The 17,190-nt window shown below is 40.0% G+C and overlaps 1 protein-coding gene across 1 annotated transcript; it reads left to right on the top strand.

The window, feature by feature from the left end:
• Window positions 1-6,395: 6,395 nt before the first annotated feature.
• Window positions 6,396-17,190, top strand: spo11 (SPO11 initiator of meiotic double stranded breaks). Its single transcript, XM_084916811.1, has 13 exons — window positions 6,396-6,560; window positions 8,966-9,079; window positions 9,754-9,842; window positions 10,172-10,238; window positions 10,356-10,464; window positions 10,790-10,876; window positions 12,646-12,682; window positions 12,776-12,885; window positions 12,985-13,084; window positions 13,455-13,492; window positions 13,871-13,947; window positions 14,581-14,692; window positions 16,564-17,190. Exons 1-13 carry the CDS (start codon window positions 6,445-6,447, stop codon window positions 16,681-16,683), a joined length of 1,176 nt encoding a protein of 391 aa, XP_084772937.1. The 5' UTR covers window positions 6,396-6,444; the 3' UTR covers window positions 16,684-17,190.

Genomic DNA, 17,190 nt, shown 5'->3' with positions numbered 1-17,190 from the left:
TCATGTGCGCTTTGCTCTCACTGACACAGGCGGAGGGACTTCAGATGGCCCGAGAATGACTGCTTTATCTAGAGAGTACTCACTGCACAGAGAGAGGAGTTTCAAAGGGTCTTCAGGCTACAGCTTGCCAGGTGATTTTTATGACAATAAAATTAGACTTCAATGGCACAGCAAGAGAGGCTGCCAGACAGCTTAAGCTATGATTGCAAACAGAGGAAAGGGAGGAAAGGAGGTAGAGCATGTCTTGGGGTCTTAGCTCACCTTCCTGCCCATTTAATGTGGTTGTTCTTGTCTTCAAAGGCGTTCCACTCCTCTTTTTTCCAATGACAATTCAACATTGCTTAAAGCATTAAAGCTTACATAGCCTGCCACTACTCATTTTGTATATCTAATACTCTCTTTGCTTTTAACTCGCCTTTCAGTAGTATGTAACATATAAACATTTCTATCCGGTGCCTCAGATAGAATCAGCTAATGGCTGCAGGTGTTTACATAACAGCAGTTTCCGACAGAGGACTTGAAAGGTTCTGGGTTATAGCTATACATCTTCCTCTCTTTCTCACTTTCTTTTGACTTTCTCATTGTCTCATTCTCATGCCCTTTCTGTAAGTCTGGTGAGGTCAGATGCCCCCAGTGCTCTTCAAACAACCCCCAGCCCTCAGTTCAGTTTGTGCCCAGAGAAGGGCTGACAATCCTGGACAGGACAATAAGAACAGACCCCCCTTTGTTTCGGCCTCCATGAGTCTGGTGACAGTCCCAGTAAACAGTGGGCACAGGCAGAGGCCAGGCAGGGTAAGCTGCACTAAGGGGCCTTTGACAAGGGGGACTAGTAGAAAAGTAGAACAAACAGTGTTTGAATATCCTGTCAGTAATGCACACACACATACACACACACACATACAAACTTCCAAAAGAATAGCCACAACTTGTCTCAAGTGTGTCCCACTAAATTGAATATTTTGGCTAAAATACACAAGCCGGACAAATGGTGAGACACTCTGTTTGGGCCTGTAAAAGAAAATGTTAAAAATAAATGAATAAAATAAAACATACACAGATTATTTCTGCTTAGCTGCTGAAAAACGTAGACACGTAGACATGCAGTGTACCTGAGTAAGTCTTTTCAGGAAGAAAACTCTGCTGAATTGAACAGCTGTGCAGCCATGATGACAAGGTTTATTCTATTAGAGCTCATAATGGTAAACTCAAAAGGTCTTTTCTTTTAAAACCCAGCATTTGGCCTGGAGCATTTTGACTGCACACACACATGCGCTCTTTCCATTATGATCTTAGGGGATCTGAGCAAATAAACACCTCCCCACTACACTCCAACAGGTTGGAGCATGATGCAAAGCTCCAAAGAAGACCACACAGCGGTGCAGTGAAATATACCTGGAAATGCTTTCACATCCAGGTAACACTTCAAAATATTGTGCTTCTTTCTTTTTACTTCTTTTTAGCTATGACAAGAGTTGATGCTCTTTCTGTCTGCCCGGTTAACACTGCTTAGGAGCTCAAAGCATGCGGTCAGAGGTCAGATTAATATTTATTTCATGTGTTGCCTCAGAGAGCAGCAGGCAGTAGTCCTTTGAAGACCTGTGCATGCAGTGAGGCGGATGAGGTTTGGTGGAAGAGGGGCGGGGCGGGGTCTGACCAAGTAGACCAACAGACGATACAGTAAAACTTTTTTTCAAGGTAAACTGACCTTCAAATAAAGAAGTGTAGGGCTGGGGTGCCAGGACACAAGAGGGCGGAAGCACATTTTTTGCTCATGCCCCCTCCCTCTTCTGCTGGTCCTTTCCTCCTTCGTCTATGTTTTTGGCGTAACCCCACTGTGTGCGCTGCACAAACCGACGGCCTGTTAAAACAGCCTAACCAGGTGGAGCTGAGCTATTGCAAATGTTCCCCTTCTGGTGTCTCACACTTCCAGGGGCCTCATGAACATATGAGACACAGCTGTGAGACAGGCAGAAGAAAAGAGGGGGGTGGGTATATGAAACAGCTTCAAACTAGTTCACATTGTAAAGCTCAACAACCAAAGAACCAAAACTCAATGTTTAACAACTAAACGTAATGTTTTGCCAGGTACAAAAATCATGAAAAAGGACGGCAATAAAAATTCAAGAGGACTTTTATTAGACTTGAGCAATAACAAATAGGTTACATATACTTTGGAACTGGCAATTGCAACCCAACCCTTATGTCGTTCTTTAATTTGGTATAAATGAGCTTCATGATACTGTGACACGTCCAAATGATCTGCAGATATTTTCCACTGAGGAATATGTGATTATCTTATTTGAAATAGTGCACCTTGCAGCTCTCCTCTCCATCACTCACTGCTTTCTTTCAACCTGGTATGTCCTGCCACCCCATGTTTGTCTGCAAGCTGATATCACACTTGGGATCACCAGAGCAGCTTGAACCTGATTTATAGCTCTCAGCAGTCCAGCCAGACCCATCAGTTATAGTTGGTGTCGCTGACAATCAGAGATACCGTTTTAGTTAAGCCTTCTATAACACCCAGCTTAGTAGAGCTTATCCTTTATAGGATGTTATCACTCAGGCGCCCTGTCACTTGTGTCATCAGCACAGAGTCCAGGCTTGACACTGGTTTCCTCATCCAGCCACACACTTATCGGCATCCGTTACTGAGGTGTGTGGGCCTGATAAATGTCCACCCAGTTTCAGCAACTCTCGACAGAGGTCCCATTAAGATTCCTGTCTGTGTAGCGAGAGGCCTTGCCCCTTTGACTCTTGCTTTCATCACTCCGTAAGGCTATGTTGGTCTGTCAATCAGAGAGGACCCTGGGTGATCAGTCAGCCCCTCTTTAGGGGATGCTGGTCTGAGGAGCCATTAGAGAGCAGGCAGCATAGACAGACTGGCCAAAAACTGATGAGAAACAGAGGAGCAGCAGAGCCTGAGGTAGTAAGTGGAGGGGAGGTGGGAGGGTTGGCGTGTAGTGGGGGGTAGAAGAGCAAGAGGTGGATGAGCTGAATGTGGATTGTGAAGGGAGGGTGGTTCTGTTTTCTATTTGTGAGGATTAGGTTGACAGATCTGTATTTAGTTTCTTTGGGCCTCTAGCTGCAGCTAATCCCCCTCACCTGCAGCGGCCGCCCCCCTTTCTTTCCTCTGACCCTGCAGCCCCTTACTTCCCCCATGTTCCCCCTCCTGCCCAGCACAAACACTCATCCCGAGACAAGCACATGACTCGTTGCACTCTGTCTCCTCAGGTTAGGGCCTCACACTCGACACAAATCTCTCTTGGGCCAAAGGAACAGCAGGGGTCTCAGGCTTTCTGGAACAGAAGAAAAAGGACCCCGGCAACCTGTGGTCTTCCACATATTAACATTTTTTCAGCTTGGGTGAGGGGTTGTTCCTCATCACTAAGAGATAGCAATTACTTTGAAATTAAGAGACATTACTACGGAAGCAGCTTGTCAAAGTCACTCAGGGGAAAGAGGGACCATTGGTAAAGCTGCACATTAGAAAATATTCAGGGTCAGGTCAGGGGCACGGACCTCTTCTCTTTAGATCCTGGCTCCCACACGCTCTGAGCAGGCCTTCACACTGTGGAAAAAAAAGACCACAGCGCCTCTCCAAACACACGCAGCATGCCTGCCAGCAATTCCGAAAGGTGGGGACTCTTGATGACCTAATAGTTGTAAAATCCAAGCACATTTTTCTGCTTTAATGAAGCGACTTGACTGCAGCACAATGCAACCAAGAGACAGAAACAGGTTCTGAAAGGTTGTTTATGAAGCAAAATGTGTAATTTCCTCAGGGTGTCGTATTTATTTAATGTCTTTTTAATGTTTGTAGCTTAAAACAGCTGCAAATAGGCAATAACTGTCTGATATAGTAAACTGAGCTCCTAACAAAAGAATGAGCAGCATTTGTACCATTTAAGAGAGCCTTAAAACACATGTTGGCCAGCATTATCGTTACGCACACAGCCATCATCAAAATTACATTGAAAAATCACTTCCACATGGCTAACAGAAACAATATATATTTGGCTTCTCACAGATGCTAACCACAACCAATTAAACTTGCACCCACCCTACGGAAACCACACACACACACACGACACACCTTTGGACAAAAAGCAGCAAGCTCAGCGACACGGCTTTATGAATGTCACATAGGGTGCTGATGTGGATTTTTCTAGATTACCAGGATATGCCTCCTAATTTACACCACTGAGGTGTTAACTGGCCCACACACACTGGATCACTGGTCTTTATCTTCAACGGGAAGACTGGTAGGAATAAGTTTTAAGCTTATGTAGTGATGTGCAAAAGACCTGAGCCACCCATCATTTCTTTTTGTTTTGGAGGGAAATTGGAAACAGGTGAAGGGATTAATTGAAACGTGCAAACATATACGGAGATACAGTTTACAAAGCAAAAACAGTTTGTCCAGTTCTAACCAGGTGAAAGTCAACATTTGGTATAACCCCCTTTATTCTTCAACACAGCCTGAACTCTCTTAGGCAAGCTTTCCTTATGATATTTATAGTATTCAGGAATAGTTCTCTGGCTTCTTGACGGACCTTCTTGAAGCTCTTTTTGGTCGTTGGCTGCCTTTTGCTCTGTTCTCTATCAAAATGATGCCTTTTTTCCACACTGCTTCAATAATGATGAGGTCCAGGCTCTGGGGAGGCCAATGCATGACTCATAGTGTTCCACTGTGTGTTTCTCTATCCAGGTATGCTTTTACTGCATTGGCAGTAGTGTTTGGGATCATTGTCATGTGGGAAAAAGAAAGTTCTTGTGTGTCATGCAATTTCCAGATCGGATTGCATTGTTAACATCTCACAACACTTTTCTGCATTCATAATTTCATTGATTTTGACAGGATATCCAACACCTTGTTTTGCAGATGGCTTCAGACATGCGCTGTGGCACCTCTGTCTTCAACTCTTCCATACATATTGATGATGAGTTGAACCATCTTTAAAAAAATAAATAAATAAATTGGATTCATTAGTTTTCAGAAGTTGAAACTGACAAAGTTGTATTTTTACTACAGCATTTGTATACAGCATTTGTATTCTATTTTTATCCTACTGTATATTTTATTCTATTTATTCTACTGTATATAGCAGCGGTCCCCAACCCCCGGGCCTCGGACCGGTACCGGTCCATGAGTCGTTTGGTACCGGTACCGGTACCGGTCCGTGAGTCATTTGGTACCGGGCCGCGAGAGTTGAGGCTCAGGTGTGAAATGTATAGTTTTCAGGGTTTTTATCAGTTTTCAGCGTTATTTTGTTATCGTTTTTATCGTTTACTCGGTTTTCCTGGGTCTTTTCACGTGTGTTATGAATAAATTTTCTTTTTTTCGGTACCGGTACTAGTTTTATTTTGTTGTATTTATCCGCGACACCTTAAAGGCCGGTCCGTGAAAATATTGTTGGGCATAAACCGGTCCGTGGCGCAAAAAAGGTTGGGGACCGCTGGTATATAGTATTTTATTTTATTCTATTCTGTACAGTTGTGTACAGTATTTTATTCTTATTGTATTCAAATTTTTGCTATGTAACTTTTGCACTGTCCACTCCTGCTGTGACTTATCTTATCTTATTTTCTTCCTATTTGTTAAGAATATGGCTCCTCAGATTTCTTAAGGTCACAATGCGCGCAGTACTGAGATATTCTATGTTTTCAGTTAATAGCTCTTTGGAAATCACCTTGTTCGTCCAAAAATGGTACTTTCTGTCTCTCAAACCGTGTTGTCTTTTGGATTTTCCCTAAATGTAACAGAAGAAATTGAAAAGTATTTACTTCACAATGTGTGAAGTATCTAAAGTGTCTAAAGATACAGTTTAAAATTGTCTCTTTGCCAAGATGTCTGTTAGGTGTCAGCACAACACTGTTCTACCTCTTGACATAAGTGAGTTTTTATGCTTGAATGATTCATAAGTCACTGTTAAGTGACCTAACAAAAAACAGGCCTTCAGAAAGCCTGGGGAACTATTGCTTAAGACCACTTTAAAAAGAACTTTTTTTTAAAAAAAAAGTCTGGAGAATGTAAGTGTTGCCTGTTTATCAGAATCACATAAGTCTGAAGCAGCACCACTTTTATTTATTTATTTAACTTTTAGTATCGGTCATTAAAAACGGCGTGACAGTGTTAGGAGACACCTCTTTCTTTATTTTACTTTCAAAAATCATATTAATTGAAAACTTTTATTATTATTAATCACTTTATCATTACTATTTGTTATTACTTTCGCAATGTATCTATTTATTAGCTCGGTTTTGCTTGGATACCATGTAGAAATTCTTAGGGCAGAATAACTGTTGCAAATTAATTTATTCAAAACAAATACTACAGGTCTGAACTGCGTGATCGACACAAAAACGCGCGAGATTTCCGTAAAACATCCTTACGCGGGAATTTCTTGCAGGTAGATAAAATGACATCTAGTAACAGGTAACATGATGGAATCCCGTGCGGCTCATTTTTGTTCTGAAATTGATAAGCTCCATGCAAAACTGTTGATCAACGTGGGAGTCACGACAGACTGGCAGCGTGCTGAAAAAGAAATCAACCAGTAAGTTCACACCGATCTACTCCAACCGGCTAATAGCCAGTTACGCTAGGTTAGCTTATTCTCTGTGTAGTGCAACAGTATTCACAGAGACTCTGTGTGGATGTTTTGAGGAGCCAAAGCGGTTTAATGTAACTAGTATTGCGGTTATATTTAATATTTAAACTCATATTGATGTGTATATATTCACAAAGAGCAGTTTATCTAGGGTTTACTCGACATTGTGTTTTGTAGTTGGCTAGCTATGTACTTTACCAATTCACCATAGCCTGTCATTATGCCCTGTTATTATCCCAGTGTAATCAGTCACATGTAAAAATGTCTGCCAATCATGGGTAGTGTTAGTTAATTTGATTTTATCATGTACTTTACTTGAAACACTTTACTGTAGAAACAATTATGTGTCCGGGAAGTATTTAAAAATGTTGTCATTAGAAAATTTTTTTGCACAAAATATGTTGAACTAGCAAGATAAAAAATCATACACTGAGTTGCCCTTTTATTAGGTGCACCTGTTCAACTGCTAATTAAAGAAAATGTGTAGTTGGCCAATGATATGGCAGCAACGTGGTGCATGGAGACATGGTCAAGCATCAGGATATGCAGAGAACATTATGTGACTTTAAATGTGGCATAGTTGTTGGTGTCAGACAGGCTGGTCTGTAGGTCTGAGATATTTTCACACAATCATCTTTAGGGTTTAAAGAGAGTGGTGCTGAAAAAAGTAAATATCCAGTGAGCAGCAGTTCTGTGGGTAAATGCCTTGTTAATGCCAGAAGTCAGAGCCTTTGAACTGCTTTGAACCAATGGGATAATTCAGATAACTACTTGTTACTACCAAAGTGTGCAGAAGAGGAGCTCAGTATATGCAACATATCAAAACCTTGAAGCCGATGGGCAACAGCAGCAGAAGACCAGATTGGGCGCCACTCCTCTCAGCTAAGAAGAGGAAGCTGGGGCTACTGGCACACGCTCCTCTTGCCTTGTTTCAGTGGTTCAGACTGATGGTTGTGCAATAGTGTGGGAGAAAACTTGTTGGCACATTTAAGGGCTGTTAGTACCAACTGAGCTATGTTTAGTGTGTATTTTTGCTGACCATGTGCATCCCTTTATGACTGCAGTGTCCCTATCTTGTAATGGCTGATTCGAGCAGGATAACACGCCATCTCACAACATTCCAGTTATCTCACACTAGTTGCTTGAACAAGACAATAAGTTCTCTGTACTCGGATGGCCTCCAAAGTCTCCCATGGGATCACCTTTATCCTGTGATGAAACATTTCCATCTTGATAAGAGTTGTTTCTTACAGCCTGAAAATGACAGTGAATGATTTAATGAAAATGATTTCAAACTTGACTGTGGCCTTTGCAGTCACAAGATCTCAACTTAATGGAAGAGCTAGAAATTTTAGACCAATCTGGCTTATTGTGATTTCCAGCACCATCATCATAATACCAAATGAGGGAATAACTTTGCGATGATGGTTCAGTTATAGAATCAGTGCCAAAGCACTTAAAAGGACTTTAGAGGACTTTTAACACCAATAAGGTATTTAGTGATTTTAAAAAGGTATATATTTTTTCCCCTTTCAGACACAAAGCAAACAGATTTTCCTAGCAGTTGTCATGTCTAGTTAATAATAATAGTTCTTACTAAAATAATGATAGTGTGTTTTAAAATTAGTCTTGTTTTATTGTCACAAAAATTCCTCAGCACAGCTGGTGGTGGTTTGTTTCTTTCCAAACAAGTTTTTGCCCACAGGGAGAGTGCCTTCTGGTGAACAAAATATGTAACATCAACAGAAATAATATGGTTGAAGGGTGTTTCTTCTGTGTCTTCTTTCCTTTTTACATTTTTATTAGTTGGTCATTTAAAATTCCAAAATCAATATATTAGTAATTATATCGACCACATTGATATATTGGGCTCTATAAGACAATTTAAGTTGCTTTATCCTCTAATTTGTTAGCCATTTATAAATACATTTCTTTTATCCATTTCACATTATAGGTGAAATTTTGTAATAATGATGAATTTAGAAAGTTGAATTTTTAGCCTCTAAAGATTTATTATTAAACACACAGTTGGTTGAAGTAACAATTAGAATAATCTGGTTAGAAATTACAGTGATTCAAAGCTGGGTGCCATGGGTACTCACAATGAACAGCATTGCCTGATGGTATTATATCATTTGACAGCAGTGTGATGTAGCTTCTAATTTAGGTATTTATTTAAATCAGAAACAGTTTCTTTGATTTTCCTAAATTCTGCAGGTTGCATATTATTATAAAAGAGAATCACAGTCCTAGACTACAATTGGTCTTTGACATTAATTGTAGAATTGGCTGTCTGTTTGGAAAAAGTTTTCTTGTGATATTATAACTTCATTTAGTATTTCTATTTCCAGCCAGGAAATTTTAAACCGAATTGAAAGCATAATCCTGGAAATAGTCACCAGTCTGTCCAAAGCTGAGGCCCCTGTCCTGGCGCTGCCCAACAGATCCAGCTGGGCCAACATAAGGTATTTTGATTTAAACATGCTGTAGCATGGCAAGTTTCCCTCCACACATGTAATCGCTCATTCATTTTAAGCCACATGACCTTTGGGAGATAGCACAAGCCAAAAGGAATCGTGTGTAAAGCCACACAGGATTATTTCATTGTTATTTAATTTCCCTTAAAGAGATAAACGCAGACTTTTGCTCTGTTTGAATTTTTAGATGGGGTTTTTCAAGCTGACCATGGGGTCAACCAGGTGGTGGAAATGAAAATCTTCTGCTTTGATTCAGAGAAAACCTAAAAGAACTTCCTGCTGCTAAAAAGATGACAGACTGATAAGGAATTGAAAAGCACAGCATTTGTCAAGAGGCTTTAATGTGACTAGGATGTGGAGACCTTATGCTTAGAACAAAGAGGACTGTCTGATCTCAAATAGATCAAACCTTGCTACAGCGTAAATCACATTCTGGCTCAGCCATTTTAAATGGAACAGTGCTACAGGTAGCCCTCGGGGTGTGGGGAATTTTAGATAATTTACAGGTGGGAGCTAATGTTTGAAAGCACTTACTGTAAATGGAGCACACACAGTCTGTGCAGATGCTTTTTTTTTTTTTTTTTTTTTTAATGGGCTCTTTTGTTACTTTGTTTACATCATGAAATCATAAATCTTTTTTTTTTGATTGCTTCCCACTGAAGCTTTGACAGTGCCATTGGGCTTCAGATGAGTTCAAGACAGTCTGTCACCACCATTAGGGCCGACTGCCCTTCATCTGTCACTAAATTTGGTGAGAAGATGAACTGTTATGTTTGTTTGTTTGTTTTTTCATTTTATTTGTTATGCAACATCTCTGTTTTTGAAGTTCTTTAACACAGTTGTATGGTGCATATGGATTTCATTTGTATTCGTTGTGAACATATGCATAAACTGCACAAATGTCAGTAAAAGTCAGAGCTAGTTTTAGGTGACAAATTGGCAGAGATCAGTTTTACGGCATGGATACAGAATGTGTTGTTTAAATCTCTGATATATTGATGTAGTGTTTAAGGTTTAATTAGGTTTTTGTCTTTTTGTTTTTGTTTTTTTTTCCCCCCAAATCTGTGTTTCTCTTCAAAGCCCAGATTCTCAAGATTCTCTCAGTCATCTACAGGCTTGTCCAGAGCAACTCATATGCTACAAAAAGGTTCTTTATAATTAATCCGTACTTTACTAAAGCCAACATATAGATACCCTTGTTTTTCATAGGAATGCTTGAATTTCAGTTTATTTTTTTTTCACATAACAGTGTTTGTCTCCACAGAGACATCTATTACAACAACACAAAGCTCTTTGGTTCACAGAAAGCTGTTGATAGTATCATAGATGACATCTCCTGCATGCTAAAGGTTCCTCGCAGATCACTACATGTGGTGAGTGTGCATGTCCGTGTTAGCGCGCGATGCGGTTCACATGATTGTGTGGTAGAAAATACAAACCCCTGATATTGAAAACTTGTAGAAAAATTCCTTTGGATATTAGTTCAGCTCCCACAGATGAAGTATGTTAGTTTAGGATGGTATTTTATTTTTGTTCTGCTTCTTGTCCCAGGAAACACCTGTGGGAAAACAAACAGCTCTTTTGATCAAAGAGAAATAAAATTAAAGTTGAATTCAGGGGCCAGTGCTTGAAATAGCGCGTCCCTTGTATGTGTGTGATAATATGGGCTTGTGCTAAATTCTGTAACTTTGTTGCTAGTTGGCCACATCCAAGGGATTGATCTCAGGTGATCTGTGTTATATGGAGGAGGACGGCACGAGGATTGACTGCCACTCCAGCTCAACTGTAAGCACCACTTTAATGCTTCTTCGCCTGATTTAGTGTTTGTTTTTGTCGTGGGGCATGGTCTGTGGTGCCGTGCAGGGAGGGCGGACGCACCTGCACGGCATCCTTAATCACGCCCGCCTAGTTAAAAAGACGGGGACTCAGGGGTTGGTGGGTTGTGGTGTGACAAATATTGAATAAAATGGCTCAAACCTACGATCCCTGGACCCGCCGTGTCTCATTCACACCACAGTTTTGTTTTTTTGTTTTTAAATGACACTGCAAGAAGAAACAGTACATCATTTATAGCTGGATTTTTGGTTTACTGTACTCCCCAAGAAAGTAGCTGTAAGTCTGAGCTACGGAAGCCAGGCGTCCTTTTTTATTTATATAGGTTAATACCACCATACATGAAATTTCTCCAGGGGTCTTTAAAATATTGACATTATCTGACCATATACCAAATATAGTCAAAATACAGCTCAGGGAACAGAACCAGCCCTTAAAAGTGAAATCTAAATAACCCCTCAAATGTCAGTAAAAGGCAGCATTATGTTAATGAGTCTGTACTAAATCTGAGCTGCTATTTAAGTCGATTCCAACAGAGGGCGTTCAGTTTATACTGTATGTGCAAACAGACTTTTACTGTTTTACTGATGGCTAAATGTTTGTCCTTCTCTGCTCTGTATTTAATTTTGTTTTTCTCCTCTCTGCTTAATAACTGATCTCAGCTGATTGCAGTGCACAGGAAAAATGTTTATTGAGCTATCATTGTTTTAATTTCTATCCACCCATTGTGCACATAATTGAAGAAGCTGTATAATGTAGGCAATAATATAATTTTAAGAGTAATGTGATTACGGAATTTGGTACAGTAATGCTTTGCATTTGTCTGTCAAAGAAAAATGTAATTTAATCACAGTAGCCTTTTCCTTACTTTTTTCTAAAACAGTCTGGCCCTCCGAGGATGAAATGTTGCCATAGATGTTTGATACGGCTAAAAGCCTTCATTAAACTAGGACAAAGATGAGGTTCTGCTTGCTCGATGGACAGGCATGAAATGGACTATGCTTAGTTCGACGTTACAGCTGTGGAAATGTGAGAAACATTTGGCTTATTTAGCAAAGCCATCTCTACGACCTCATGCTCACTGGGTTCAAACTTTTTATTACAGTGATAGAATGTAAAGCCAGTAATTACAGGAAATTATCTCATTGAGTAATGACTCAAGCCTGCCACGTGCACCACAGACTGATAGTCAACACTTTGTTTGCCGCTATTCTGCTAGGGTTGTGAGCAGCTAGAGCCACTATGTCAATAATGTCACTGAATGAGAGATGGGCATCACAGAGGCACAGGCAGCCATTGTCCCACAAAAAAACATTTCAGCCGATCTACTGAAGCCCAGTGTTGCACATCACTGTCTAGCATTTATTAGTATTAAAAGATTTAATCTAAAATAAATTCTAAATATAAATCCATAATATAGATAACCTGTATGTGATTCCCATCAGTAGATCCAAAGGGTTAATTTTCATTGTAGACAGCATAACCACAACTGTTTTCTTCCAAAAAAAAGATGAACAGTAAATTCAGCTAGCAATACAAATCACTTAGACTGCTTTGCAGGGGGGAAAAACTCAAACCTTTTTTGTCTGTGTGTCATTGTTGCATTTTACAGCATATCATTACCATTTCTTCTTCAGTTATTAAAATTAAATGCCATGTAATAGTGCAATTTTTTTTTATTTATTTTTTTTACTTTTTTCTCTTTTTTTTTTTGCTTTCAGGCTGTCTCAGTTTCATCGAACATCAGTGGAATTAAAAGTATGCTTTGTAATCTGTTTAAGAAGCTACTTTCATGTTTTGTCCCATGATTGTAAGTCTATCATTGCAGCTGTCGTCCTTGACCGTTTTCAGATATTGTATCATCTGCAAAATTTGTCATGATCATCGAGAAGGATGCGACGTTCCAGAGACTGCTGGATGATGACTTCTGCACAAAGATCTCCCCTTGCATCATTATCACAGTATTTTTCTGTGTCTGCTTTTGATCTGAATGTTGTCTTCTTTCAGAAAGAGCAGTCTTGGTAATCTGTTTACTTAATCATTGTGTTTGTGTGAATCAGGGTAAAGGTGTGCCAGATGTGAACAGCAGGCTGATGGTGAAAAGGCTTTGGGATGAGCTGCACATCCCCATCTTTGCCCTCGTGGATGCTGATCCTCATGGTATAATTCATCTGCTTGAATACTTAAGCTGTCAGACATACTTTGCATTTTTCCACACATTTAACAGCATTTCAGATCCACACACAGACACACACACAGCTGGGTTGCATGTCTCGCTAAGCCAACAAAAGTTAGCACCTGTCCACTGCGTCATGGTGCCTAGTCTAGCTATTATTCCCGTTGGTGTGATGTCGTCCAGGGGGAGTTGGCTCGGTTTCCATCAGCCTCCATACCACTAAGCTTTTTGCCGCTGCGTGGCGAGACACATATGTAATGCTTTACTTTGTTCTAAGATCACATCACAGAGGATAATTGCTCTGGTATGCAAGTGATTGCAGCGTCTCTCTGTCCCTCCCTCTGATTTTCCCAGGCATTGAAATCATGTGCATCTACAAGTATGGATCAGTGGTGAGTCCTGTTATGCCGTTATTCCTGTACTCTGCATTATCCAGTGTAGCCTGTTGAGTGTCTCTCTGTTAGCACGTTATAATTATGCACCTCTTTACATAAAAAGAATCAGTCAGTCATGCATGTTAGAAAATTAAACAGACACGCTATGAAGTGAAACTGTTATGCGATTGTGTGACAATCGCATCACTTTTGACCTTTGTGAGGCTTTTGTAGTCATTCTTGTTTCATTAACTTCATTGTAAACATGTGTTGGGGTTCGCTGTGGTATGAGAGTACAGCACTGATTAACTGTGTGTTTGTTTTCTGTATAAGCATGCTATGTGTATTTGATGTGTGCGTATGTGACTGGGTGTGTATGCGTCGGTTTATCCGCAGGCAATGTCGTTTGAGGCCCACAGTCTGACCGTCCCCAGCGTTATGTGGCTAGGCCTCCTCCCCTCTGACCTACAGAGGTTTGGACTGAGCATTCGCTACTTCCTACTTCCTCCTCCTGCCTCTAATTGGGATTATATTCTGGGGAAGTTTAGATTGTTTGTTTTGGTTGCTGTTGCCATCACTTTTTTCCCCCCCCTTCATGGAGCTCTTTGCAAAAACATATTGAGTTTTAAGTATACACCCCCTTGAACAAATTTGGGCCAAAAGAAAATTTCTGACATACATTAAATTGTAGTCTATTCAGTTTTTCTTTTTTTTCTTCTTCTTTTTTTACTTGGCTGAACCTACACATAACCTCCTTTCTGGGAGTCTGTTTAAAAAAAAAAAGGGAACGAAACATTCTTCAGGGATAACATCCATGAACTGAAGTCTCTTTTATTTATTTATTTTTATATATATATATATGTGTGTGTGTGTGTATATATATATGTGTGTGTGTGTGTGTGTGTGTGTGTGTGTGTGTGTATATATATATATATATATATATGTGTGTGTGTGTGTGTGTGTGTGTGTGTGTGTGTGTGTGTATATATATGTATATATATATGTGTGTGTGTGTGTGTGTGTGTGTGTATGTATATATATGTGTGTGTGTGTGTGTGTGTGTGTGTGTGTGTGTGTGTTTTTAAATCTAAATTTTATTTTTTTAGGTTGCGGGTTCCCAAGGACGCTCTGATCCCACTTACCAAGAGAGATGAAAGCAAACTCTGCAGCCTCCTTGAAAGGCCGTACTTAACCAGCCAACCAGAGTGGCAGAAAGAGGTGAGTGAAAGAGGACGCCAAAGAGGAAAGTGCTGCAGTTTATGTAGGAGGATAGATGAAACTGTTTGTAGAAATTTGTGGGATGGGAAGGAAAGGTATGATTCTGAGCTTTGAAGGACTTTTCTATCTAGATATGGATTAATAGGGTTGATTTGTCCTGTGTGAAGTCCAACACATTTTATTCTCTTTAAGAAACCAGTTTTTTCTGGGTTGTTTTTTTTTTTTTTTCTTGCCTGTCAAGAGCCAAATATACAAAAGCTTCCAAAGCTCATGGTACTACATAAAGAATTAATGACATTAAATCAAGAATATTACAAAATCTCATTTTTAGACTGGAGGAATCTGGAGGTCTAATTTGTGGGAGAAGCAAGCTGAAGCAGTCCAAAGTCTGAAACATTTCCTCTCCCATTTAGAACAACATTTCAGTGCAGTTAGTTACAGTCTCTGGGTTTAGTTTGCTTATTGTTTATTTGAAAGAATTTAACATGAACCATGCCACACACCACAGCATTTATAGTCTAAGTTAATTTGCAATCCCCGTCCCTAAAACGCTCTTTAAAACACAGAATACTGAGCAACACATGCATGAGAGTTAACAAAAAAAATGTATAAAATGTGATACATAAATTAACAAACACAAAACTCTAGATGGAATAGGTGTAATAAACTAAAAAGTAATCAATTTTAGAACAATAAAGCACTGTAAGACAAGAAGCAGACAATTCTTCGTGACTGCAGGACTGATCTACTTTTAAAAAACTGCTTCAGTTTTAGGGTTCCTGTTTGAGTTCTGCAGCTAAGGAATTCCACATGTTGATTAGCTGAAAAGCTGTTTATCCAAATGAGCATTTGCGTAATGGCACCTTACAATTCCCACAAGATCCTCCACGTGTTACTGAGCCCAAACATTTAAGGGAAACCACAAGGTCACTGAGCACGTGGGCAGCCTGATTATTTTATCCAACAACAAAATGAGCAAAAAAAAATACAAAAACATAACAAATAAGAAGCCGTTGAGCACAATACAGGTTGGTTATCGCTGTGTGTCTTGCGAAACTGTGGAGCTGCGGTCTTTGTGGCAGTACTGCGACAGTCTGACGCTGGTCTCTGCAACTGTTGAGGTCTTTCTCCCGAAATTCTTTGCACACATTTGGATGCCTTTATGAGCTGAACTTTCTATAAGCTGATTGTTGTGATACTACAGCTTTCCAAGTGTTCAGATCAGTGCCCATGGCCTTAGGATCCTACAGCTTCCAACTTATAACACCGCGAGCCTCTGTTTCAACAGGGTATACATGCTAGAGATTCACACGCTCTGTGTGTGTGTGTGCTTGTGTGTGTGTGTGTGTGTGTGTGTGTGTAATACACTAGCAAATTTAAGTGGAACTCAACCTTGGAAAGCCAACTTACCAAAGATTAACTTTGACAGGGCAAAACTGAATTTGGTGAGCGAGAATCCGGATCTGGTCAAACAAAATTGTCCCACTTTGACCACAAAACTCAAAGCTTTGCCTCTTGTCTCCCTCAGTACACTCATCCAACCCTGTGAGATGTTTTTTGGCAGTTCTGTTGTAGCAATAAGAAAAAAGTTGATTGGATGGATGAATGAATATAACTTGTTAATTTAAAAAATAAATAAATAAAAAGGTCAGGCCTTGAATTTTTCCCGTAAGCACAGAGCAAACCTGTCGCACTGAACATTTTGATATTGTGCCGCACAGTAGAGGAATGTTTGTGAGAGGACTGTTAGCTTCCTGGAAGTTTGTAACAGCTATTTTCCATTGCTGAGTGTCTGTTATGCATCTATGATTTGTCTGTTTGCACAGCTTCCTGTCTGATCCCACTAAAACTGTGTGTTGCTGTTTTTGTAGATGAAACTGATGCAGCAAAGTAAAGTAAAGGCTGAAATACAGTCTTTGACAGCTATAGCTCCTGACTTCCTCACACAAATCTACCTGCCCAACAAGCTGCGCTATGGAGGCTGGATATGAGCTCAATGCTGCCACTTAGTGGATGAGTAAGTGAACTGCTAAAGTTGCTTTGAAGCCTGAAGAGTGGTATTAGACGTAAATTGTCAGACAAATTAAAGTATTAACTTCAGTTTGTTAGTTTGTAGTGTTTGGATATTTATTCACCTTTCTTTGTATATATTGGATGCAGTTGTTTGAGAAGTGTAATTAAAACCTCCATGATCCCACTGATGAGTGTTTCCACTTTGTCTTCATTAGCATTGCTGATATTCCCAAGATGTTTGTGTGTACTTCCAAAGTGAAACCACACTGTTGTACAGTAGATTCCCCCCCCCCTCCAGCGAGGCTTTGCGGACGTTATAGCCACTGACGTCTTTGGCTTCTGATGCAAAAACCACAAGTGTGCTCAAAACAATTTGGTGGTTTGTAATTGCAGCACAGTATCTGAGGATGTTCATTCACAAAGGCACAGCAAATCATGCTGCTGCCCTATAATCTGCTTTCCAGCTGTTGTAGATGGTGTGCATT

This window comes from Perissodus microlepis, chromosome 20, assembly GCF_051167445.1.
Source record: "Perissodus microlepis isolate ML-2025 ecotype Zambia chromosome 20, ASM5116744v1, whole genome shotgun sequence".
NCBI lineage: Eukaryota > Metazoa > Chordata > Actinopteri > Cichliformes > Cichlidae > Perissodus > Perissodus microlepis.
Note: the sequence above shows the minus strand (reverse complement) of the source record. Positions and strands in the feature narration are given on the sequence as shown.